The 24887-nt window shown below is 48.4% G+C and overlaps 1 protein-coding gene across 9 annotated transcripts in view; it reads left to right on the top strand.

Annotated features, from left to right (window-relative positions):
* The window catches only part of PPFIA1 (PTPRF interacting protein alpha 1), a 54008-nt gene extending 30559 nt beyond the window's left edge, over positions 1–23449 (top strand). For 3 of the 9 annotated variants that reach the window (XM_036326331.1, XM_036326329.1, XM_036326334.1), the window contains 12 exons: positions 5378–5529; positions 6904–7076; positions 7412–7505; positions 7820–7901; positions 8003–8203; positions 14647–14822; positions 14928–15025; positions 16588–16763; positions 17507–17575; positions 18321–18486; positions 20817–20886; positions 22117–23449. In XM_036326331.1, coding sequence (XP_036182224.1) covers positions 5378–5529; positions 6904–7076; positions 7412–7505; positions 7820–7901; positions 8003–8203; positions 14647–14822; positions 14928–15025; positions 16588–16763; positions 17507–17575; positions 18321–18486; positions 20817–20875 — 1446 coding nt within the window. In that variant the 3' untranslated portion in view covers positions 20876–20886; positions 22117–23449. The other 6 variants (XM_036326332.1, XM_036326335.1, XM_036326333.1 and 3 more) reach the window with 5 other exon arrangements.
* The last annotated feature ends 1438 nt before the right edge of the window (positions 23450–24887 follow it).

Raw genomic sequence — 24887 nt, 5'->3', positions numbered from 1 at the left:
TCCAGCGAGTTCTGTCTCGGACACTGCACATGTGCTCTTTGTTTGACCCAGAAGAAAATCAGGTATTTTGCTTCGCATATGTTATGCTTGGAAGTCCAAGGTTTTGAAAACCAGCTGGTATGTCATCAGTCATTCGACAGCAGCACGGTGACAATGAATTTTACTTCTCGGGGGACCAATTGGGCATGGCAGCTTCAAGGGGGAGTATTTCCGTTTTTTAGGAATGGACAGTTGAACAGAGTAAGTATAGGCAGCCTCGTAGCTGATAGAGAAGTGTACCAAGGCCGAGGCCGTCTTCCTTTACATTAGGGTTGCCTAACTGGAGGGTACAGGGCCTGCCATCAGAAAACAGCAACCAAACAAGGCAGACCGGCCCTCTTAGTCATGCTGCCTGGGAGACCAGCAGCCACCCATAAAGAGCCGAGTGGCTTCCTAGGAAGCATCTGGAAATGCAGTGACCTGTGGCCCTGGTGACAGAGCGATACCCTTGTTCACGCATCTGGTTTAGGTTTGCATGAGCGCTGCCTCACATTGCACCCTGACCAACAGCGTGCTGTGCAGCCGCACCACCGCCCTTTCCTGTCCCACCCACACTCACTTTAAGCCACACTGCCCGCCAGCAGATAGCCACTTCACCTCTGCATCATTCCGGTGGCATGTGACATACTCTCCGTAACTTACATCATTAGCTAATTAGCTAGTATTTTAAACTCTGACAATTTCACTTAGGGTTTCATATTTATTTTCTCTGAGAATTTATAAACAGGCTGGATATTTTCCCCTTGCGTGTAGTTCTGCATGCTGGCTGGCCTGTGTCTGCTGCATTTGGTTTTGATCTCCTGCATCATCCTTTTGCTTGTTTAATCACCATTCATCCAGGCCTCAGTTCCCCTGTCCCCCATCTCCCCGTAGTCTATTCCTCCCTCCCTTCCCCTCTCCCTGGCTGCAACACCTCCCTCCACCACAGGCCCAAGTGACGGCAGCCATGTGGTCCATGGGGAGTGACTGTTCACGCTCAGCTCATTGGTGACTTTATGCTTTTTCTTCATTTTTCATTGAATAGTGTTTTTCCCTGCAATGATGATATATTTTAGATGAGGCTATAGGCATGATATAGATGGATCAGAGTGGTTTTACTCAAAACTATAGGATGTGTGTAATTCGTAAGTGAAATGTTACCTCTACAAATGTGAAGAAATGATCCACTAAGTGTAGGATTAATGGAATCTTGACACAAACAGTATACCTTCTGGTTGTGATGCTGTATTCAAGACCATCAAGAGCATCAACTTACTGAACATGCACAGTTAATACTTTTAACAGACTACTTTTCTAATTTAAAGATCATGAATTACAGAATGTGAAGATTCCACCTACTTATTCTAGCTTTTATTCTTACAGATTTTCAGGGGGTTCCCTGCTGTAGTCAATAAAACTTTTTTTTGAGCATTTTAAATTAAATTCTAGACAAGGATTTTACATTAACATCCAACAGGTGATGAACTCCAATTAGGTTTGTTCAGTTTTATAACAGTTATAAGACTGATCGTTTGAAGTGTAACTTGTTTTTCATTAAGAAAAATGAAAGAATAGAGAAGTTTGGCTTAGAATAGACAACTATTAGGGCTCTTTGTTACATAGATTGCATTATTTTAATTAATCTTATATGTTGTAATAGAATTTTATTTCCTTGAGTAATAATTCGTGGTATTTCTCTAGTAAATTTTGAATAACTTATATTTAAATTTTTGGTGAAAAATGTTCTATTTCCAGTTACTTTTTTTTTCTAAATCTTAGCTCACTTATATTTGTCCTGTCATTCTTTTTTAAATGTATTTGCCTGTATATACTGATGGTTGGATTTTTAACATCAAAGTGTGCAGTAAACCTGGTTTTTCTTCCTTTCTTTGCATGCATCTATCAGCCTAGTGATTTAAGGAAACATCGTAGAAAGGTAAATTTTCGTGATGTAACGTGCCTTTGTTTCTCTGTGAAGAGTGTCTGTCACTGTATATACATGCACACCGAGGGCAGGTAATGACACTGTTAGAAATAGGTCCTTGGTGGTTCCACAGAAGCCATGATGGGCATAAGCGTTGGCCTTCCTCCCACCTGGTTGCCTTTCAGTCGCTGCTTTCATGTTTATAACAAACGTGGTGTTTGACTATTAAAGCAGAACCATGGATCTTAGGTCTGAGAAACACCAGTTTTAATCATCATAGCTGGCAGCAGTTAGTAAGCTCTTACTATATGCCAGGCTCTGTGCTCCATGCTTACGAGTCTGTCATCTGATCCTCACACACACCCTGGGAGACATGGGTTACTGTTGTTACCCCCATTTTACAGACTTGGGAACTGAGGCTTGGAGCGGTGTCACGCACTGTGCCCACAGTCACACAGTCAGGAAACAGTGCAGTACGATCTGTCTGGTTTCAAAGCCTGGACACTTGGCCACGTCGCTCTCCAGCCTACCTTTTCCCAGATGCTCTCGGCTCCTTTGCAGCATCCCTGCCAGGGGTGTCAGGGCCTCTTCTCCATATAGATGACCATGAATTGGGTCTCCCTGCTCTCAGAGGATGGAACCAAATGACTTCCTCGTGATTGTCACGCTGTGCACCAGTCTACCCCCTCCCAAGCCTGTGTGCTCACGCACTCGGACAGCCCTTCAGGTGGTCAGTGGTGTGAGCCTTCCCTCGCGCAGAGTAGCCTGGCGATTTAGGGACCTTGTGTGGTGACGGTCCAGCTCTGTCGCTGCGTGGTGTGTGGCCTGGCTGTGCTCCTCGCCCTTTTGGTGCCCAGCTCTGCTCTCCTGTGAAATGAAGACAGTGACAGAAAGCGTGCTGTTGGGAGGCCATGGGCTGTGCCTGTCTGTGTACAGGCCACAGGTGATGAAGAGCTTACACTAGCGACAGGCACAGAGCACACCTCCCGTCCTGCTGGCTCATACTTCACTTTTCTTGCTAGCAAGGCATTCAATGAAGGAAGTGGTGTGCTGATCTGTCTCCGGGCAGGACAGCCTGGGCTACTGACGGGCTCCTTTGTATTCAAGACTGTCGATGTCGCCCTAACCGATTTGGCTCAGTGGATAGAGTGTCGGCCTGCGGACTCAAGGGTCCCAGGTTCGATTCCAGTCAAGGGCATGTACCTTGGTTGCGGGCACATACCCAGTGGGGAGTGTGCAGGAGGCAGCTGATCGATGTTTCTCTCTCATCGATGTTTCTAACTTTCTATCCCTATCCCTTCCTCTCTGTAAAAAAGTCAATAAAATATATGAAGAAAAAAAAAGACTGTCGATGTCATCAACTTACCAAACATATAGTACCTAAAGAATAGAGAAGTTTGGCTTAGAATAGACAACTATTAGGGCTCTTTGATACATAGGTTGCATTATTTTAATTAATCTTATAGGTTGTAATAGAATTTTATTTCCCTGAGTAATCATAGTGTTTCTCTAGTAAATTTTGAATAATTTATTTTTTTATTTTTTATTGATTTCAGAGAGGAAGTGAGAGGGAGAGAGAGAGAGAGAGAGAGAGAGAGAGAAGCATCAATGATGAGAGAAAATCATTGATCGGCTGCCTCCTGCACACCCTCTACTGGGGATCGAGCCAGAAACCTACGCATGTGCCCTTGACCGGAATCAAACCTGGGACCCTTCTGTCCACAGGCTGACGCTCTATCCACTGAGCCAAACCAGCCAGGGCTGAATAACTTAAAGATTTTTGGTGAAAAAATGTTCTATTTCCAGTTACTTTTTTTCTTCTAAATCTTAGCTCACTTATATTTGTTCTGTCATGACTGCCCTGGGGTGGTTGTGAGGATGCAACCAGGTGTGTGCGGAGTGCCTGTCGCCATGCAGATGCGGCCAATGGGTATGCAATGGCGCCTTTCTACTCCCCAGTGTCCTTGGATATGCCCAGATGACTTCCCAGCTCCACGGAGCCTCCCCTTGTCGTCAAGTCTGAAATGGCACGTAGACTCTAGTCCAGCATGGGGAGCACCTTCCAGTAGGAGCACAGAGAGGGCCGGCCAGGCCACATGGGGTGAGCCGGGAGATGTCCTTAGCAACAGGCTCATGTCAACTGAACTTTGAACGAGGGGCGGCCTTTGCTTGGGCAGTTGCTGGTCTTCATGGAGTTTACAGTCAGTTCAGCCACAAGGGTCACTTCCCGTCCTGTTTTTTGTTGTTGGGTTTTCACAAATCATTGTTTTAACCTGCATCTGAGATCTACCCCTAAGTTTAACAGTGATAGGTTTAGCCATTGTAGCCTGTGGTCTGATGGTTGGAAATGAGGAGAGGATGCAGAATTGTCCAGCTGTTGCTAATGGTTATGTCTTGAATGAGCTCAGCTCTGTTCTGCACTAATTCACTTGGTCATCACCGAGCCTCTGGGATGCAGTGGATCGATATTTTTACACAATATCATTTTTCAAAAGGCGTATGGTGGCTGCTCAAGTCTCTTTGTGCACACAAGTGCTTGCGAGGGGCAGTTCGTGATGTCCAGCCCTGCCCTAAACATGAAACTCAAATATGTACATGAGTCCTAAGGGTCCATCTGCTCCCCATGCTCTTGCCATCGCCCTGCTTCCCATACTCACATCCTGGCACACCTAGAATCTTCAAGACCATGGAGACCATCTTTTAGTGAAAACTTAGGGTTATTTCCTCTAAGCCAGAGTGAACACATTGTTTTTCAACCGCATATAATGTTTCAGTTATGACACCCAATCTAAACATTATTGAGAAACGGGCCAGACACAAGTGTGGGGGTGGAGGAGTTAGTTACCTTTTCACTTTTTTAACTGTTTGTTACTCCAGTAATTTGAATCATTATTTGAAATCGTACTGGGTCATGGTACAAGCTGTTTCTTTTTCTTCCTTCTAAACAAAAAGGTCTGGATAGTTTTGCCCAAAAGGGTTCTGCCCTTGCTGGCATTTCTTTTGAAGGGCACCGGATCCACACATTCTCCCCGCTCCCCACTGGGGAGAGCGAATGCCGCCTGGTCCGTGATGATGTGGTCCAGGTCTCTGCCATCCCATCAGTGGCTGTCCCCATGGTGTCCTAGGACTCTAGTCTGCATGGAGGCTCGGGAACAGGAGTGTCCCTGTGTCCCGCCAGGGCCCACATTAGCCCGAGTGCAGCAGCTGGGGACTGGGGCCAGGCTCTGGGCTGTGCGCTTGGTCCGTGGCCCTGTGTCTTGTGAACAAGACCTGCCTTTAAAATGGCATTAGCCCGAGACCGCTTTGTACTCAGACAAAAGCAGAGCCAGAAGATTTTCAAATAAGTGGATGATTGTAATTTAAAGCCTGTGTGATTTTTTATTTTTTTGGTCAAGTCTGTTGTTAACTAAGTTTACACTTCTCTCCACCCCTCAGTTGCCAGCTTCCCGAGAAGAGGTACGAGATGACAAGACAACAATAAAATGTGAAACATCCCCCCCTCCCTCCCCGAGGTCCCTGCGCTTGGACAGGCTGCACAAAGGAGCCCTGCACACGGTCAGCCACGAAGACATCCGGGACCTCAGGAAGTAAGGAGGCACAGTCTATAGGAAGTAAGGGGTGGGGCGGAGCCAGTCACCATGGAAACATACTTGTCTGGATTTTCAGCATTAAGAAAGCATTTTTTTTTTTTTTTTTAAGAAAGACCATTCTCCTTCCCTCTATTTTTTTAATGTCTTTTTTTCTTTTTACTTTCAGAGAGGAAGGGAGAGGGGAAGAGAGAGAGAGAGATTTCAATGATGAGAGAGAATCATTGATCAGCTGCCTCCTGCATGCCCCCCACTGGGAATCAAGCGTGTGACCCAGACATGTCCCCTGACTGGGAATTGAACCGTGACCTCCTGATTCATAGGTTGATAGTCAGCCATTGAGCCACACCAGCCGGGCAAGCTATTGATTTTATTTTGTTGTTAATTCTCACCCAAGGATATTTTTCCATTGTTTGTATGTTTGTTTGCTGTAGAGAGAGTGGAAGGGAGGGAGGGAAAGGGAGAGCAAGAGAAACATGGATGTGAGAGAGACACATCGATTGGTTGCACATGCGCCCAGATTGGGTGGGGAACAAACCTGCAGGCCAAGGCTCTGACCACTTGGCAACACTGGCCAAGGCTCTTGATCTTTTCTTGTTTAAAAAAGTCAGAACAATGTTTTTAAAGAAATACTGGCTAATTCAGTAGCGTTTATTGAAATGGTGTTCTCAGCATGCGGGCCGTGCCCTGGAGCTGCGGTGATGCCACGGGTGCAGGCGTGATTGGTAGAGGCAGTGCGGGAAGACAGACTTAGGCCAGATCCACAATTTTAGGAAAACCTCATTTCTTCAGACTCCACAAATCAACTGGTTTGAGAACGAACGTTCTATTCTTGTGGGAGCGTTTGCCCCGCACATGGCATGTTTCTGGTGGTCATCCCTGTAAGGCAATCGGTAGCTTTCAGGTGCCCCTGTACCTTTGAGCTGCGGGACTTCACTTGTCCTTCCTGCTCCCGGGTGTCTGCCCTCAGGAGCCCAGTGAGACAGCCCTGCAGCTGGTTACTCTTGCTCTTTCCACGGCCAGGACAGTTGCACTCGGGGAGGCTGAGGGAGCTGCAGAGAGTGGGGACTGCCGTGTCACTAGCTGAGAGGTGACCTGGGTGGGGTCGGTCATGCCCTCTGTGGCAGGTGGTGTGGAGCCCCGCTTTCCTTGGAAGGAGTCTCCCAGGCCCAGAAGAACCTTGGCCTCCCAGAAACAGGGCTCTGTCGGGAGACACGGGAGCCCAAGCTTCCTGGCATGTGTGTTCTGTGAAGTAGGTGTCGCAGAAGAGACGGAGATGTTTGTGGTGAAGTTTGAGAGCGGGTATTAAAAACATGGAGAGTTCTGGTTCCTGTGACAGGGGCACCTGTTAAAGATCATTTTCTGTCCCCAAAGCTCGACAGGCTCACAGGATGGCCCGGTGAGCAACCCCAGCAGCAGTAACAGTAGCCAGGACTCGCTGCACAAAGCCCCCAAGAAGAAGGGCATCAAGTCCTCCATCGGCCGCTTGTTTGGCAAGAAGGAAAAGATGCGCCCTGGGCACATCGGCAAGGAGGCGCTGGGACAAGGTCGGTGTTCTCAGCAAACAGCCAGCCGTGAGGGTAGGGTCTGCCAGGTGTGCCTGCTGTGTGCCCCATCCATCCTGCGTGGGGTCTGCCTTACCAGCTGGGTGTTCTCCTGGGGCCTAGGCCAGGGACAGGCACATTTTCCCCGTGTGTACCTACAAACCAGAGAGCCACCAGCTTCTTGTGGAAGTAAGCGGTTTACTTCTCTGGGCATCTGCGTGACGTTATAAACAGCCTATAGAGTTTTTCACTCTACCTGCTCACACTGTCCACCTGTTGATGAAACCGTCTAAGGTGCCCATATTGATCTCTCTTTCAACCACTCTGCTTCCTCGTAGCTGGCATTTCAGAGACAGAAAACTCATCTCAAGACGCCTTGGGACTTAGCAAATTGGGAGGACAGGCTGAGAAAAATCGCAAACTTCAGAAAAAGTAAGTGTTTTATTGTCCAACTTACTGAATATTTTTTGGGGGGCCTGATTTTTACCTAATGTTTATTTATTAAATGTGTCCTTTATTCTGCAAGGAGATGATGCTGTAGAGATGGAGGAGTCAGTCAGCATTTCCTCCTCCAGGCATTCTTTGTAGTTTGTAGCAAACCAGCAATAAGTGGGCGATGTGGGAGATTAAAGGAGTGATGGGCATGCACTCTTACACTTGGGAGCAGTTACGGAGAGAATGCTGTCCATGTGTTTTATGTATGTGTATAGTAGGGACTCTGATTTCAAGTGTCTTGTCATTTGCAGGCACGAGCTGCTCGAGGAAGCACGGAGACAAGGTCTACCTTTTGCACAATGGGACGGGCCCACTGTGGTCGTGTGGCTGGAGGTACGCCTCCTTCTCATCGGGGGTGAGGGTGTTACACGGGTGAGCGTGTGATTCCCGTCAGACTCTAAGCCTAACCCGGCCTTGACACTTCCTGTCTCTAGCTCTGGGTGGGGATGCCGGCCTGGTATGTGGCCGCGTGCCGAGCCAACGTGAAGAGCGGGGCCATCATGTCGGCCCTGTCGGACACGGAGATCCAGCGGGAGATCGGCATCAGCAACCCTCTGCACCGGCTGAAGCTGCGGCTGGCCATCCAGGAGATCATGTCCCTGACCAGCCCGTCGGCCCCACCCACGTCCAGGACGGTACGTGTCCGTCCCTGCTTCCTTAGAAATACACTCACGGTTCCAGTTTAAGATTTTAGCATTCAGAAACACTACAGCTTCTCATGTGACAGTTGGTGGTTAAAAGACACTTTATGAAATGCTTTTACAGCAGCTTTGCCATTGTAATACAGAAGGAGTTTGAAATGTAGAAAAGTGGTGATCACATTTAAATAGAAATTTATGAAAAGTAAAGGGAAAACTTAGATCCCCAGTTGCATGATAACTAGTGTTTCTCTACCGATGTATTCGGCCTGCGGGTGCTGCTCATTGGGGACTGGAGCCCCTGGGAGCGAGGGTGTGAGCAGTCCTGAACCAGCAGGTGTGCCAGCATGGTCTGCTCAGTTTCCCCCACGGGGAGACCTTGAACATCCTTCAAAGCGTGCTGGTTGAAAAGTTAAAAACATACCTCAGGGGCACATGCTCGGTAACTGGGGTCTGGGCAGCTCTGGCATTGGCTCCGGGCCTCTCTGCTCTGAGTCTGCTCTGGAGAAAAGACCTGGTCAGGCCCCTCAGAGCCGCATAGACACTCGTCTGAGTGGAGGCCAAGGCCTGATTCGAACGCGTAGCTGCTCCTCACAGTGAGTCAAGAGCGCGTGTGTTGGTTTTGTTTAGTAGGGAAGGCGGGGTGAACAGCACCCCTGTCTCTGCTGCCCAGATGCTCTTGTCCCGTGGGCTTGTCCCAGTTCACCTCATTTGCCTTTTTAGAAAGGAAGGAGCCGGTGGTTCCCCAGTGTTTCGTAAACTCGTGACAAAGACAGCTCCTGAGTAGGCAGTGAGAGCACACCTCCCCTGGGGGAGCCTTCCCTGCACCCCAAGACCAGGGCAGCTGTTCCCTGAGGATCCCGGGGCTAGGGCCTGTTCCTAGGCCAGCTGAGGGGAGGGGGCCGTTCTGTGGACACAGCCCTGCTCCCAGCCTCCTGGTGCCCCCACACGAGGTTGTCCAGGTGGGAGGCTACTCTCGGCGGCCCCTGCTGAGGACCGTCTTCCCATAACGGAACCTGCTTTTGTGCTGTGCCCTTTGTGCTGTCGGTCAGACTGCACTCAATCTATTGAATCGACAGTCAGTCACAGCTCTCAGGAGTACGGCCTGTTTCCTCTGTGCCTGTCAGGTACCTCAGGTGGTAAGCGTGGCAGGTACACCTGGAAGGCGTGGGCTGCTCTCCTGCTGTTGACAGCACAGTGTCAGTGAGGTGTGGCTACTCTGTAAAAGGGGAGAGCTGGTGGTAACATGTTACTTCCATGTGGACATCTGACATGAAGGTGAAAAGGACACCCTTTGCGTCGCCTGCTCTTACGTGCCTGTGGCTGACATGTCTGCCACCTTTCCTTCTCGTCACTGCTCCCCTTATCCCGGATGGGCGTGGTCATGGGTCACCCTAGACCACAGGAAATGTCTGGTTAACGCACGAAGAGATGGAGACGCTCACCGCCACGCCACGCACGGTCAGTCCCGCCCGGGCTCGTGTCCCTCAGGGCACCCCGCTCAGAGCAGGGACAGGGTGTCCTCCACACCATATTGTTCCCGATGCATACTTCTTTTAGGTCTGGGTCCAATGTGTGCAGTAGAATTCGTATTTTATCTTCTTTTAGATTTTTTTTGTCATGAACTTAAAGTTGGTAGACCAGCTCTGTTTAGATTGAATTCCTTTCTCTTGAGGGGAGACCTCAGTTTAGCCCCCACTGTGAGGGCCCGACCCGAGTTTCCTCCTCAGTGGGTGCGCTGGGCATGGACGCCTGCTCCTTGCATGCGAGAGGGCGTGTGGGTTGTGCATGCGTTCTGCATGGTGCTTGTGCTATTTGAGCCTTCCCTTGGTGAAGCTGCACTGCCCGCGTTCACTGTTTTGCGTTCCAAGCTCACAGTACTAACCATATGTGTGTGTTCTCTTGCATCCCTAACCACGTAACATCAGGAGGATGAGGAGGGAAGCTGGGCTCAGGTTGGAGACTTTCTATAATCTATTCTTCACTATATGTACAGCAACAAAAAGAATTGGCGTATGAAAACTTGTAATTTACTTTTCTTGACGTTTTTAACATCTTAATTTAATCATATTAATGTTAATGATTGAAAGCATCAGTCAAAGCCAAGCATAGGATTCAAGAGTGCATAGAGGATGTCTCATGGACAATTTTGAACATTTCTCAGCTTTCTCCTAGGGACACAGTGGTTCACTCTCATGAACATAGATCACTTTGCCTGACGTGTGGCCTTTATGCAAAGTCCTGTGGTCTCAGCAGCTCCTGAGATTAGATATTTCAGTCCCCAATAGGGTCACTGTAGTTACAAGATCTGCTGATGGGAAAACCCTTCTAATACATTAACAACACAAGTAGGTTCAGAGGCTCACCTCTGAGTCTGTGTGGGTACTTTCTTAACACTGTGTGAGCTAACTAACAGCTTTCCTCCTATGGAAACCTCAGTTCAGCCTCTTCTCACTTAGTGTACATCTGGATTTTCAACTTCCTGGTTCTTCAGCTCCAGCGAGCTTTGTCCCAGCTGGTTTGCAGCTGTGCCAAGCAGTGGCTTCCCTCCTGCGTCCGCCAGCACTGCCGTGTGCTGTGCATTTCAGCAGCACCTCGGAGCCGGGAGGTGTGGGCAGGCCTTTTCTCCCGAGGCCTCCTTAAAGGCATTGCGCATGGATCTGGAGATTGTGTATCTGAAAAACAATAATTTTAAATGAGAATTTTCCTAATTACAGTTGATGGTTGACACCCCTGTTTCTCCTATTGGTCCCCTTAAAATAAAGCCAGTTACATCAACTTCCTAAACAAAAGAGGGGAGCTCAAGCAGGATTCCCTAAGCTCCCCGCCCCCACCTATGGTCTGGCTGCTTCTCCAGGTAAATGCCCTGTCCACCTTCACAGGGTCAGTGGTGACCACTAGAATTAAAAAGGGGGCGTTTCATAGTTCCTTACATGTCACTGAACTTTATAGTGAGAAGCAGAGCTCTGCCGTAGGAAATCCCTGCATCAGAGGCACGACGTATAAATTACATAAGCTGAACACTTGCTCTTGCTCTGGAAATGTAAGCAAGGGCGAGCTGTGCTGATGGCGCCAGAATTAGCCAGCATGCGGTCTTCGGCGTGAGCCAAGGCCACTGGGCTTTTAGATGAGAGGAAGGAGAGGTGGGTCCGGGTGCTGCCAAGTGCGGGAGTCGTTCGGTGCCCACCCCATGCCGCCCCACGGCGGCAGCTCTGCAGCCAGGAAAGTTCGAGGTGCCCATGGGCACTGGGGGAAGAACATGTCAAGATGCAGCCATTGGGCAGGCACCATCAGTGTGTCCACCCGCGAGACTGCTGCTTCCAGACGCAGCAGGGGACAGGACGGCCCTGGGCCCTCCCAGCACCCCGTTCTACAGAGCTCAAAGGTCTGAATTGAATTTGTGATCATTCCAATGATGGGAAAACACCCTGTGCTGTGGCTGTCTCCTGTCGCCCACATTCTCTGACCACGAGACCCTGCTGCGTGCGTTTCTCAGAGGCCTGTGATGGCAGCCCAGGAGATGTGGGTCTCCCTGGGATGAGCCGGTACTCCCAGGAGCTCCCATCGCTGCCAGGAGGAAGTAACTAGACTAGAGTGAGTAGATGAGAATAAGGAGGGTTCTTCTTCCATAGAATTTTCTGTTTAGAAGTTTCTTTGCATTTTGTGTCAATTTAAGAATTACATACTCAGCAAGCAAGAAAGCAGTACCAGATACCCATGCTCTAAGTGTCTGTGAAATGAAAGTGAGGCTTGAAAGACTGAGAAAAACATGATATTGTGACAGTGTCCAAAAAAGTCTGTATTTCTCCCTCATGGTTGTTTAGAGCAAATAGTAAAACTTTTTTTGTTAGAATTTGAGCATTGTTGTTGGAGTCATTCCTTTCAGCTTGGTTGGAATAAATAATAGCTTAGAGACCATATTTTCAAAACAACGTGGTAGGAGGGAGGGTTGCTGTGTCCAGGGATCCGGGCAGCAGCCTGTGGGTCAGTTTGGTCTCGGGCTGAAGAACCCGTGTCTCTTTGACGTGTGTCACATACTGCACACACGGGCTCCTTTCTGCTCTGGACAGAGCTGCACCTATTCTGTTAGATTTACCCAAGGCGTCCGTGGCGATTCATGGCATTGTGAATGGCATTTCTAAAATTTCCGTTTCCAGTTCCTTTCTAGTGTTTGGAAATACAGTTCATTTTCATATCTTTACCTTGTACCCTACAGCTTGACTGGACTCTTCAGTTGTAACGGCTGTCTTGTAGATTCATTTCCCGGGTTGTTAGGTCTCCTACCAATAAAGATGTTCTCTTCTCACCAGTTACATGCTTGATTGTCACAGTGGCTAGGAGCTGCCGCTCAGCTTTGCATAACGTCCCTGCTCTGTCCTGACCAGGGGAGGAGCGTGTAGTCTTTCCCGTGGAGGGGTGTCAGCGCTGTGTTTGGTAGAGGCCCTTCATCAGATCGAGGCGGGTTTTTCCACTCAGAAGGCTGAGACGCCCCTAAAGGAATGGTGAATTTTGTCAAATGCCTCCGCTCATCTTTCAGATGCGGTTTTTCTCTTCAGTCCATTAATATGGTGAATTTCATTGATTTTCAGACGTTGAGCCAAATTTAAGTTCTCGAGAAAAGCCCCACTTGTCCTATTTCATGACTTTAATATATTACTGATTTGCTGTGCTAATGTTTTACAAGGAGTTTTGCATCTGTGTCTCTGAGGGATATTGGTCTATAGTTTTCTTGTAATACATTCATTTGTCTGGGTTCAATGTCAGGACAATGCTGGCCTCGTCAAATGAGTTCGGCATTTCTTCTTCACTTTTTTGAAATAGTCTATAGAATTGCTCTTTTTTCATAAATGTTTGTTAGGTAGGATTCACCTGTAAAGCCATTTAGGACAGAAATTTTGGTTGTGAAAAGGTTTGTAACTACAAAAAAGTTCTAATAGATAGAGGTCATACACTTCTTACTCAGTGGCTTTCATAGATTGTCTGAGTTGCTTAAAGTTATTCACAATTTTCCCTTATTATTCTTTCAATATCTATAGGATATGAACCTTTATCCCCTTTCATTCTTAATATTGGTAATGTCTTTTGTTTTGTTTTAGTACTCTGGTGAAGGGTCCAGTGGTTCTCAACCTTCCTAATGCTGTGACCCTTTAATACAGTTCCTCATGTTGTGGTGACCCCCAACCATAAAATTATTTTCGTTGCTACTTCATAACTAATTTTGCTACTGTTGTGAATCATAATGTAAATATCTGATATGTAGGCTGTATTTTCAGGGGTCGCAGATAGACAATTTTATTGATAGTTATGAAGAAACAGATTTTAGTTTTATTTTATTTTTAATTTTTCTGGTTTCTGTTTTATTGGTTTCTGCTCTTTTTCTTTTCTTCGTTCTGCTTCATTTCCTTCCTTCTGATTTCATTTGTTCTTTTCAAGGTTTTTCAGGTAGAATCTTAGATTATTGATTTGTGACCTTTCCTCAATTATATCTTAAGTATTTATACTATTAATTTCCCTCAAGGCACTGCTTTAGCTGTATCCCATACTTTTTGAATATATTGTGTTTTCACTCACTCAGTTTAATATATTTTCTCATTCCTCTTATGATTTCTTCTTTGACACATGGGTTATTAGAAGTATGCTGCTTTCCAAGTATTCAGGAGTTTTCATTTACCTTTTTATTATCGATTTCTAATTTAATTCTTTTGAGGTTGGAGCACATTTTATGATTTTATTCTCTGTGTGTACATTGAGCTCTGTCTGTCGTGAAGAATGCTCCATATGCCCTTGTAGCTGTGGAGTGCGCTATGACATGCCCATTAGGTCGGGGACTTGGTACTGGAGGCATCCACGGCCTTAATGAGGTAGAGGGTGATGAACTGAGAGTGGGCCTGTGTGTGTGTGTCTGTTTTTCCTTTCAGACCCATCAGCTCTTTTATCTATTCTTTTAAAACAATTTTATTCACTTTTCTAACTGATTTTGAAATTAACAGGTTTTAAGAAAATTTAGAAAGCAAAGTATTAAAATTAAAGCCAGCAAAGATTACTTAATGAGTACAGGTGGGTAGGCCCTTCAAACTTGTTCATGAGTCATGGTCATTCTTTGGTTTTATATTATTACACATAAAACATATTCCAGAAAGATAATATATAGTCAGTTACAGTTCTGTTGTAGTTCAGTAAATAGATTCAATTTATAAACACAAATGAGTCATAGATTTTTATTAGTATAATTCCTTTTGTATAAAGTTTTACGAACATTTTAAGGTAGTTAACAGGAGAGCAAATGATTTTGATATTATAAAGGAGAATGATGTACTTAGTTTTTAGCCTTTGGGAATATGTCATAGACTAAACATCCAGTGTAAAGATTATTGAAACTGTTCTTGTGACCTCTTTCCTGGTTTTTTTCTGAACTGATTATACTCAATTATTGAAAGCAGACGCTGGCGTACGGGGACATGAACCACGAGTGGATCGGCAACGAGTGGCTGCCCAGCCTGGGCCTCCCGCAGTACCGCAGCTACTTCATGGAGTGCCTGGTGGACGCGCGCATGCTGGACCACCTGACCAAGAAGGACCTGCGGGGGCAGCTGAAGATGGTCGACAGCTTCCACAGGCACGTCGTTGCCAGAGTGCTTATTGCTTGGCTGACTTGTGACTGTTGCCATTTTTTTCTCTTTTTTTTTATTTATAATTTTTATTATTTGTTTTTAATAAATAGAAACAGTTTCCAGTGCGGAATTATGTGCCTGCGAAGGTTAAATTATGACCGAAAAGAACTGGAAAGGAAAAGAGAAGAAAGCCAGAATGAAGTAAAAGGCTAGTACCTCATGTCTAATTGATTTAGCATGTCTCTGCTTCCCATATTTAAAAAAATCAGGAAAGGCTCTGAGTGGGGAAGATGAGCCTGGAGTCATCACAGATAGGGTGGGAGAAAGAGGGCTTTTCAAGGTCCCGCTGCGGCCGGAGAAGCTTGTGCATCCTTAGTCTGTGGTTGGGTGCATCGAGGTGCATGTTCTCCCTCTGACTCAGCCTTTCCTTGTGGGGGTACACAGGTACCTCCCCACTCCTTTCAGGACCGCTGAGCAGGGTGGGCAAGAGCCTGCACTTCACTCGCCTGATGGAGGTGTGAATGCTGCTCTGGCCACTGACTCCAGAACTTGAGCCACAGAACAGAGCAGGTGGTCCTGCTCCCAGGGCAGGGGGAACAGTGCAGGGCTAACATTCCAGCTGAGCCTGGAGGCTGGGTGGGAGCTTCCTATGGCAAAGAAGGCAAAGGCGTTTCTGTTAGAAAACAGGTGGGGCCTGGCTGGCGTGGCCCAGTGGTTGAGCGTCGACCTGTGAACCAGGAGGTCAGTTTGATTCCCGGTTGGGGCACATGCCTGAGTTGTGGGCTTGAACTCCAGTGTGGGACGTGTCATCATTGATGTTTCAATCTCTCTCTCTCCCTCTCCCTTCCTCTCTGAAATCAATAAAAACATATTAAGAAAAAGAAAACGGGTGGGGAAGCATGAGAAGATGCAGATGTTGGACCGGGAGACCAGAATGCTTTTCTTTGTGGGTTAATTTATTTAATCCTCCCATGGCTCTGTAAATGCTGCTGTCCCCAACTCTCACGAAGAAAGAAATGGAAGATGAAAAACGTGTTTTGGGGGTGATGGCCCATTGGAAGAATAGTCTAGTTGTGTTTGAGTTGATGTGACTCATGAGAACAACTGTAAGCCCGCGCTCACTGTGTGTGTGTGTGTGTTGTCCTTTATCCAGAAAGGGGCTTTAGAAATTAAATGTGTAAATCTGTCTTGTTTTTTTCTATTCATTTTAAATCTTTTTACAATTGACAAAAGCTGTCTTTGAAAGCAGTGATGATCATCTGTATGTATTTTAGAGAGGTATTTTTAGAGCGAATTTAATAATTTATTGCTTTGCATAATGTAAGATCTTCTGTTGCCCCCCCCCCCCCCCCAATTCCAAATTCCTAGTATCCTAGTATTCTGGAGAATATCTTTACGTTTCTCTCTTTTAAAAGTGGGACAAGAAAAATGGCTTCAAGATCATAAGCAGGAAGTTTGTGTTGAGTGAGCAAGGCATGCATGTTGGTGCCAGCTCCTGTGATGGGAGGAACGTGTTTCAAGTATTCTCAAGTCTGTGTGTGAGTCGAGTTGGCACCTGGTGAGCACTCAGATTCCCGTCTGTCCTTTTGCTTCCGATCCCTGGTCAGTGAGTGGCTGGTGCACACTCAGCAGTGCTTCCTGGCCCGTGGAGCTTTGGCTGAGGCAGGCACTGAAGGATCAGGGCCCATGCAGGAGCCCTGGTCCTGGGTTCAGGGGACACATGAGGGAGACAGCCTTCTGAAGTCACTTGCGTCCTGTTGTTCCCTGCAGATGTGCTTGTTTGGAGCAACGATCGCGTGATTCGCTGGGTCCTGTCTATTGGTCTGAAAGAATACGCAAACAACCTCCTGGAGAGCGGGGTGCACGGGGCGCTCATGGCCTTAGACGAAACCTTCGATTTCAACGTGCTGGCCCTCCTACTGCAGATCCCCACGCAGAACACCCAGGTAACGCCCGCCCGGCCCCACGCAGTCCGTGTCCCCTCGGCTCTCCTGACCAGGACCTTCAGCGAGTTACCGAAATGGAGACACAACGTAAACCCTCCAGCAGCGCGGCACCTCTTTCCCCACCTAACCCGGATGTGGCAGTTCAGATCCGTTATTTGTGTCCTCTTTTCATGTCCAGTTGCATGAGTCTTAACGATAAAATAATGGGAAGTTTTCATTCAGGTCCATATGCTCATGGAAGTTGCATCCATATCCAACCTTAGGTGGAAGAGAAATACCTTCCATACCTTCCGCGTGCCGGACGACGGAGGGCAGTCCTTTCTGTGCGCTGCCGCCTGCCTGGTCCTTTCTGACTTGCGGGCTCGTTTGAGAGCCAGGACATTCTTTATTCCTCTGAGAGGATGCATGTGCTTTGCCAGTACTCCGCCCCCACCCATGGCGCTCCCCTGGCTGCACTACCCACACACACCCTTCCCACTGCAGTTCCTAGAAGCCCGTCTGGGAACCCCACAGGAAAACCCTGATTTGGGTCACTGTCATGGCTCAAGGCAATCAGAGCTTTTTCAAAGGTTTTTTATTTATTTTGTTTTAGTTTTTATCTTTATTGTTGAAAATATAACGGCTGTCTCCCTTTCCCCCTCCCTCCCTTCAAAGGTTTTTAAAGTCTTGGTTGAAAGAACAGCTGTGCTGTGCTGACCCCTCCTTCCCAAGTGAGACTGAAGTCGAGTGTTTTATGCTTTCAGGCTCGCACTGTCCTGGAGAGAGAGTTTAACAACCTCTTGGTCGTGGGCACCGACAGGCGGTTCAGTGAAGTAAGTTCCAGCCTAATAACTTCAGTGGTGTCTCTGCTAAGTGTGGCCATGTGTTTACTTTAAGTTAGGCTTTGTTCTTAAAACTTTAGGAACAAATGAGCTATTAAGAAACTAACATTTTCAGTAAGATAGGTTGTTTTTTGTTATTTAACGTTTGATAACCCTCAAAAATGTTCATAAAACATTGGTTGTAGCCTAGGAATGGAGTCTGTAAGCTGTGTGTTGGGAACATTTGGGGGACTGTTTCGGAAGTATGTTAAACATAAAAATGTTAATTTCTCCTTGTACAAAACCATGACTCACTGATTCCCACACTGTTATTACTCTCTTCTTCGGGTCTGAAGGAAACTTGAATTTGAAGCACTTGCTGGCTCCACCCCAGCATAAGACAGAATCCTTACAGCTTGATGGCTATTTTTAAGACAAAGATGTGTCCTCTTGCATAGTTAGGACGTGATTTTTGCAAGATCAGAAGTGACTCGTGGTGGTGGAGGGGAGGAGCATCACCCCGGCGGCCAGGACAGTGCAGATTTCTGCCCAGTTAGGGCCTCGGTGCCAGTGCTGCCCACCACCTCTCAGTCAGGTTCCCAGTCGGTCCCCGAGGCATATGGTCGTCAGGAACGGGTGGGGTGCATGTGAATGAGAGTGCGGCCGCGAGTCCAGCCATCATTTCAAAGGGCTGAAAACCACTATTTTCTTGTCCTTTATTTTACAGTCATTTTGTATTCTGTCCTTTACTTTCCAGGACGATGATAAGACCTTTAGGAGAGCACCTTCTTGGAGAAAAAAATTTAGACCAAAGGACGTTCGTGGCTTAGCTGCTGGATCAGCAGAGACTCTCCCTGCAAACTTCCGGGTCACCTCCTCCCTGTCCTCGCCCTCCGTGCCGCCCAAGAAGATGCAGCTGGACGGTACGTGGACGCTTGGTGGCTGGAGTGTGGGTAGTGATGGAGCACGGCCGTTTAATCTGTTACGAGGCATTTCAGTCCTGTTGCATGCCCCGGCTTAAATGTTTTAGAATTAATCTTAATATCTGTTTATAAAAGTTTAACAATAGGAAATGTTTTATTTATGTTTGTGTCTGGTTGAATATTCATATTCTTCCAATGCATGATGTTGAGCACTGCGTGTCCTCCGTGTAGATGGACATCCGTGCATGTGAGGACGTGGGCATGACAGGCAGCGCTAGAATTCGCTGTAGCAGCTGTGTGGTGGCTCTCAGCCCGCAGCACTTACTCCCAGGACCTCTCTCCACACTGGGCAACGGCCAAGTCCACCTAACAGCAGTCGGCACCCTGCACCCTGGGAGGGCTCCCTTTCTGTTCTTCCCTGTCCCTGCTGGGACCCGTCCACGACACTGCCTGTCACAGAGGGATGGAGACCTTGCAGGCCTGGGGAGTCATCCCCAGATGGGAGCCGGTCCTGCTGACTGCGCTGCCCCTGCAGTCCTGGTCTCAAATCAGGCCTCAGACAGCCACTGTGCTCTGCCCGCTCGACGGCAGGCACTGCGCCTGCTTCCCCATCTGTGACATGGTCGTGCAGCGGTCCTCCTCATCGGCCTGATTCGACGGCCAGAGGAGTGATCCCCATAAAGCTCTCAGTGTGTGGCCGGCACAAGTCAGTATTCATGCTCCTGTGACAGATGGCTCCATTCTCGTTTCTGAAGTGGGGGCCCTAGAGAAGTTAAAAAGGGCACTGATGTGGTTTTACTGTTTTTCATGTTAACTAGCCCTTCCCATAAGTGGGTTTAAAAGTTTTGTCTCACTTGCCTATGTAAAAATCAGAGAAAAGTGCATTTATATAAATAAGACCTTGGCTAAGCTGGACACTTTTAATGAGGATGGCTTGTAGGGAACATTGTTATTATTTTTTATTTATTTAGTCAGTAAGGGGAGAGAAACATAGATGTTAGACACATCAATCTGGTGCCTTCCACACGTGCCCCGACCAGGGATCGAGTCCATCGCCTCTCGACGTGCGGGATGGCGCTCCAGCCAACCAAGCCGCGGGCCAGGCTGCAGGGCAGCCTTCCTGTTAGAAGGCAATGTCTCTCTGAGTAATATGCTTATCGGGGGAAGCCAGGAGCTTTTTAAACAGTCACATTTTTCTTTAAAGGAGCACGCAGATAATTTTCATAAGTTTTAATTTGGCCTGTGACTTATTAAACAGCCTGGGTGCTTTCTTATTTTCCTCATTACACCTTTTCCTTAATAACAGCAATATTGAGATTAGAGTTTAGATGAATTAAAACTATTTCTAGAAAAGGTATAGGGAGCATGTTATATGGGAAGACGACTTTCTACCCTGTATGGTAACTAAGGCATAAACCTGATTAAATGGGCTGTTTTAATGGCTGTTGAAATGAGGGCGTGTAAGATGAACTGCAGCAGGTTTCCTGGCACATGGAATTGGAAGGATTTATAAGCTTGTCCATTCTCTGCAGCAGCACCAGCTGTCTTAGCATCCTTCCTAGAACCTTAGCAGAATGTTACTAATGTGTTCCTGGTGGAAAACCAAAAATGTGTAATTGGGAACCTTGAATATCTGCTACATACTTTTGAAAATTTCTTAGATTTGTAAGGAAGAACTGGGGCTTATCTCCTGGGCCGTGCAGTGTGCTTCTTAACCAAAAAGTCCGTGGTGTGCACTGTTTCCCAGAGAAACTGACAGTGGCTTCAGGTCCTTTGATAAGTCATTGTCCTCTAGCCACCCCCCGAAACCACGCCCCTGGGCCCCTTCCTGCCCTGAGGCCTCCTGGGGGAGCAGCCCGTCCTTCGGCAGGCGGACGGAGAGGGTGCTGGGAGGTGGGCATTGGACTCTGGCCTCCCCCGAGTGGACTGGTAACAGCTCAGTCACTGCTGGGCTTCCCCGCCTCCTTACAGATGCAGCGTTTAGGGTGGAAAGGAAATCCAGTTGCTCTCTTTTCTGGATGCTTAAGGAGAAAGTCATCACGTTAAGTAGTCGTGCACGTAGATGTACGTGGTGAAATTGTCACCGATGCAGCGACACTGTTTGGGGGTTAACTTGCAGTGACTGCAGGGCTGCTTGGGAGACGCAGAGACACTTAGGGTCACCACAGTTGGTGACACGTAGGTTCCCTGGCCCATCACGTCCCCTCTGGAAGGCTCCCTGGGACCCTCATGGTGGCGGTGGCAGGTGTGCGTGTGTGCCAGTGCCCTCGTGTGATGCCCACACTAACTGCACGCTGTGTTTGCATGCTTCTTCCCGGGGCGTCGCGCAGGCAGTGTGTCAGGAGCGCAGAGGCTGGATTCCGCCACAGTCAGGACTTACTCCTGCTGACGCCTCCTGTGGTGAGTAGAGCAGCATCCTGCAGCCGGTCTGAGGCGGCTCGGGCCTGGAGCGCCCACTCTAGGCACTAAACCTGGAGAGGCGCGGCCTCTGCGCCACGGAGGTGGCTTTGGTGCTGTGTACTTGCCGTTGGCCACGGAGCCAGAGTGTGCACTCCTGCTGTCCCTAAGCTTGAGGAAGCTGGCTTCTTCTAAGCGTCTGCTCACGTCCTTTTCGGAGTGGGGAGGCTGAACACAGCAGAAAAGAGGAACCGGCTCTTAGCTGGCGGTGGTTCAGAGTGCCAGGCACTGGTCCCTGCACCCTGTGCGTGTGCCGGCGTGGCCCCAGGTCTTGGTGCTAGCTGGCTGTCACACATTCCTGGTGACCAGCCCTAAGGAATTGTTTCATGACTCTGTACCGTGCTGTGACACTTGCTGATAGCCTTTCAATGTAGAGACTGGTTTTAAAAACAGAATTGCCTGGCCATCACCAAGATCAGTTCCTGAGGGGCATACCCTTGCCGGGAGCGGGGTGCGGGGGGCAGCCCTTGTCACCCTCTGAGGGCTGGATGGAGGGCCCTGTTCTGTTGTCATCTCTCAGCTGGATTATTTGATTGGTTTCATCACTTTTTTTAATACGCTTTTATTGATTTTATCTTTAAATATATTTTTATTGATTTCAGAGAAGAAGGGAGAGGGAGAGATTGAAACCTCAATGATGAGAGAGAACCATTGATTGGCTGCCTCCTGCACGCCCTAATGGGGATTGAGCCACACCCCAGGCATGTACCCTGACCAGGAATCAACCATGGCCTCCTGGTTCATAGGTCAATGTTCAACCACTGAACCAAACTGGCCAGGCTGCTTTTATTGATTTTAGAGAGATCTACGTGAGAGAGAAACATCAGTCACTGCCTCCTGCACGCCTCCTACTGGGGATCGAGCTTGAAACTGGCCAAGTGCCCTGACTGGGGACCGAATCGGCAGCCTTTTGGTGCACAGGACGACGCTCAATCAACTGAGCCACACTGATCAGGGCTTGTCATCTTTTTTTAAAATTCACAACTTTTAGACATGTGCCAAAATAAAGTCAGTCAAGAAATTGTCTCATTGATACACGTAGTCCTTGGTGTTTTATCCAAATTCTTGAGCAGCTGGAATGCAGGCAGTGGGAAGGCGGGAGCCCGGGGTGGGGCATGGAGGGCAGTGCCTCTCCTGGATGATCTCAAGGCTGCCTTTCTGTTTCGTTTGCAGGTTATCCACACTACTTCTACAGGTGACTGCAGCCGTGAGTCCTGCAGAGACGGCCTTTTAGAACTCGATGGACTCTTCCGTCTGTCAATACTTGTTATATGGACCTGAGATATTTTATTACAGAGTTTTTAATCAGTGAAAATTTCACAAGTACCATAAAGAAAATATTTTAGAATCTAATGTTTCTTATATTTATGTAAACTTATGCCTTCATTTATACAGTTACTTACTTTTTCATGTGTATCTGGGCTATAAATGTCCTATCAGACCAAGTCATGTCCCTATGTCTAATTTTAGTCTCTTCAACGAATGTACTGTAATGCTTGTATGTAAAAATCCTGTGAACAAATGTAGGGCGTTTGTAAATTATGCATTTTCTGTAATTATCACTGTTTAATTTTTTGATAATAAGCCACAGCAGAGAAAAGACTTTCACTGGGTCTCTGAAGTCGGCCTGACACCGTGCAGTGGCCTCTCCGAGCTGCACAGCAGTCCCTGTGCAATGGGCAGACGTTTCCTGCAGTCCCTGTTGGAGTTTAATGACTGACCTTGCTATACTTTTTCTAGCAAGAACTGCTTCCTTCTGCAGCGACAATATACCTGGGTTAGACATTTGGACTGAAAGGACGAATCAGAACACTACGAACTCCTGGGCCCGGCTCAGTGCTTTGTAGCCTCGTCTCTGGACTGGAGACGTCTTCAGTGACGGCCAGAGCCGTGAGCTGGGGACAGCTCTCTGCTGGACAAGAAAAAGCAGGTGGGGAGCCTCCGGCTCTGCCCCGGGAAGGCACCGGCACCCCCACACGAGGACCAATCACGGCGGCCACACGCACATCGCAGAGACGTGGATGCAGAGATGACGCACGGGCTCCTGAGAATAATGCTGCGCAACTAATAAAGGCCTTATTTTTCTTACTTAGAACATCGTTTTACATTTGTTTGTAAACTTGTTTAAAGAATGGACCCAGCCATGCATTTTTTAGGGTTGATGATGTAGCCATTTTGGACGGTCTGAGTAGCCAGGGGCCCTTTTTTAATGGCACGTGGCATAGCCAGCAGGGGCTGCGTGCGGATCACGGTGCATTATTTATTCTGCAGCCGCTGCGGAGACAGAAGATGGCGTGTCCCGACATTCGCTCTCGGCTCCGAGCGACTTGGACAGTTGGCTCTGGCCCTTCTGTTTTTCTAGTAACCCTTTGTGAACGTCCCGATTATGTAACAGTATGTACAGTCCACTTTGGAACTCTTTTTATCACAGTGTTATTTATTGCTTTCTTTCAATAAAGCATTTCCCACTGCCAGTGGGCGTGGGTGGCCTGCCCTGTCCGCCTCAGCTCTGGGCCTTGTCCTCCCTTGGGAAACTATGACGGAAGCCAGTGGGGAGGCTCAGGAGTCATCCGAAGGAGGGCCAGGCAGTCCCTGCCCTTGCCCTGGAGGCCGAGATGACCTCGCCCGTCCTCAGGGGAACCAGTACTGGGAGGACCAAGGCACAGGGGACTGAAGCAGAGTGGAAATGTGGGCTCATGTCAACAGTCCGCAGGCCCAGACCCAAACAGACAAAGCCCCGGCCCAAAGGGCAGAGCCTGGCCCAGCCCCAAACAGCTGGAGCCAGTCCCAAAGGGCAGTAAGTACCTGGGGCCGCAGAGCTTGTGCTCTGTTAAGGAATGGTTTCCTTCATCGATTCCTTATAGGAGTAGAGAGGCAGGCTCCACTCTCGCTGAGCTGAGCGTAGCCCCAAAAAGCCAAGCTGACCCCAAAGAGCCCAGCCTCGCTCCCAAGAGCCCGGCGCAGCCCTGAAGTGCCCGGCACAGCCCTGAGCACGCTCTGCTCCTCCAGCAGCCCCAGGGAGCCAGCCTGTGTTGGAGCGATTTGCACAGGCGCATCCCCCTCGACAGTCAGTGGCCCTCTCAACCTCCGGCTCTGAGGCCCACTGGGCTCACTTAGGGGTCCTTTCCTGGAAGGCAGTCTTGAGGAGACCGGGGCTTCCCCATGGCCCGGCCAATTTGATGGTCCTGGACTCTGGACTCTCACAGGCATCTGATCCTTTTGAACAGCGGTCACCAACCGGCCGGCCACAGACCACTGTGGTCCGCGAGGTCTGACAGGGTGGCCACCGCTGCTTTTGAATGTTGCACGGCCCTAGAAATAATCCCTTCTGAGGAAAGGGTTTTTGCTCCTGCTTACAGGAACACTATGGAAGCTTTGTGTTTATTAAGCCGGGTAAAGCTGGTGTACACAGAAATCAAACCAATCCACGGCAGCTGCTGCTCTCGGACAGGCCCATGATGGGAAGTCAGAAGAGATGGGGGGAGGGGTTTGGAATGAATGTCTGTCCCCTGCAGGCCAGTCTGATGCTCAGACCGTGCAGACTCACGGTAGGTCGTCGCTGCCAACACAAGCACAAAGCCTGCGATGTGTCAGTGTACTGCATGACATCACTAAAGACTGACTTAGCCCTGGCCAGTGTTGCTCAGTGGATAGAGCGTCGGCCTGCAGACCAAAGGGTCCCGGGTTCGATTCCAGCCAAGGGCACGTACCTTGGTTGCAGGCTCCTCCCCGTCTGGGCCCTGGTCGGGGCTCGTGCAGGAGGCAACCAATGTGTCTCTCTCATAGATGTTTCTCTCTGTCTTTCCCTCTCCCACTCTCTAAGGTCAATGGAAAACATTCTCAGGCAAGGATTAACCAAAAACAAACAGACTGACGCTTGCCTCAAGTCCAGCCCAGCCTCGGAGCCTCGGAGACGAACCGTGCTAGGAAAAGCCAGCCAAGTC

This window comes from Myotis myotis, unplaced genomic scaffold (assembly GCF_014108235.1).
Source record: "Myotis myotis isolate mMyoMyo1 unplaced genomic scaffold, mMyoMyo1.p scaffold_m19_p_10, whole genome shotgun sequence".
In the NCBI taxonomy this organism is placed as follows: domain Eukaryota; kingdom Metazoa; phylum Chordata; class Mammalia; order Chiroptera; family Vespertilionidae; genus Myotis; species Myotis myotis.
The sequence above is the reverse complement of the archived record's forward strand: the minus strand, read 5'-3'. Positions and strand labels throughout refer to the sequence as shown.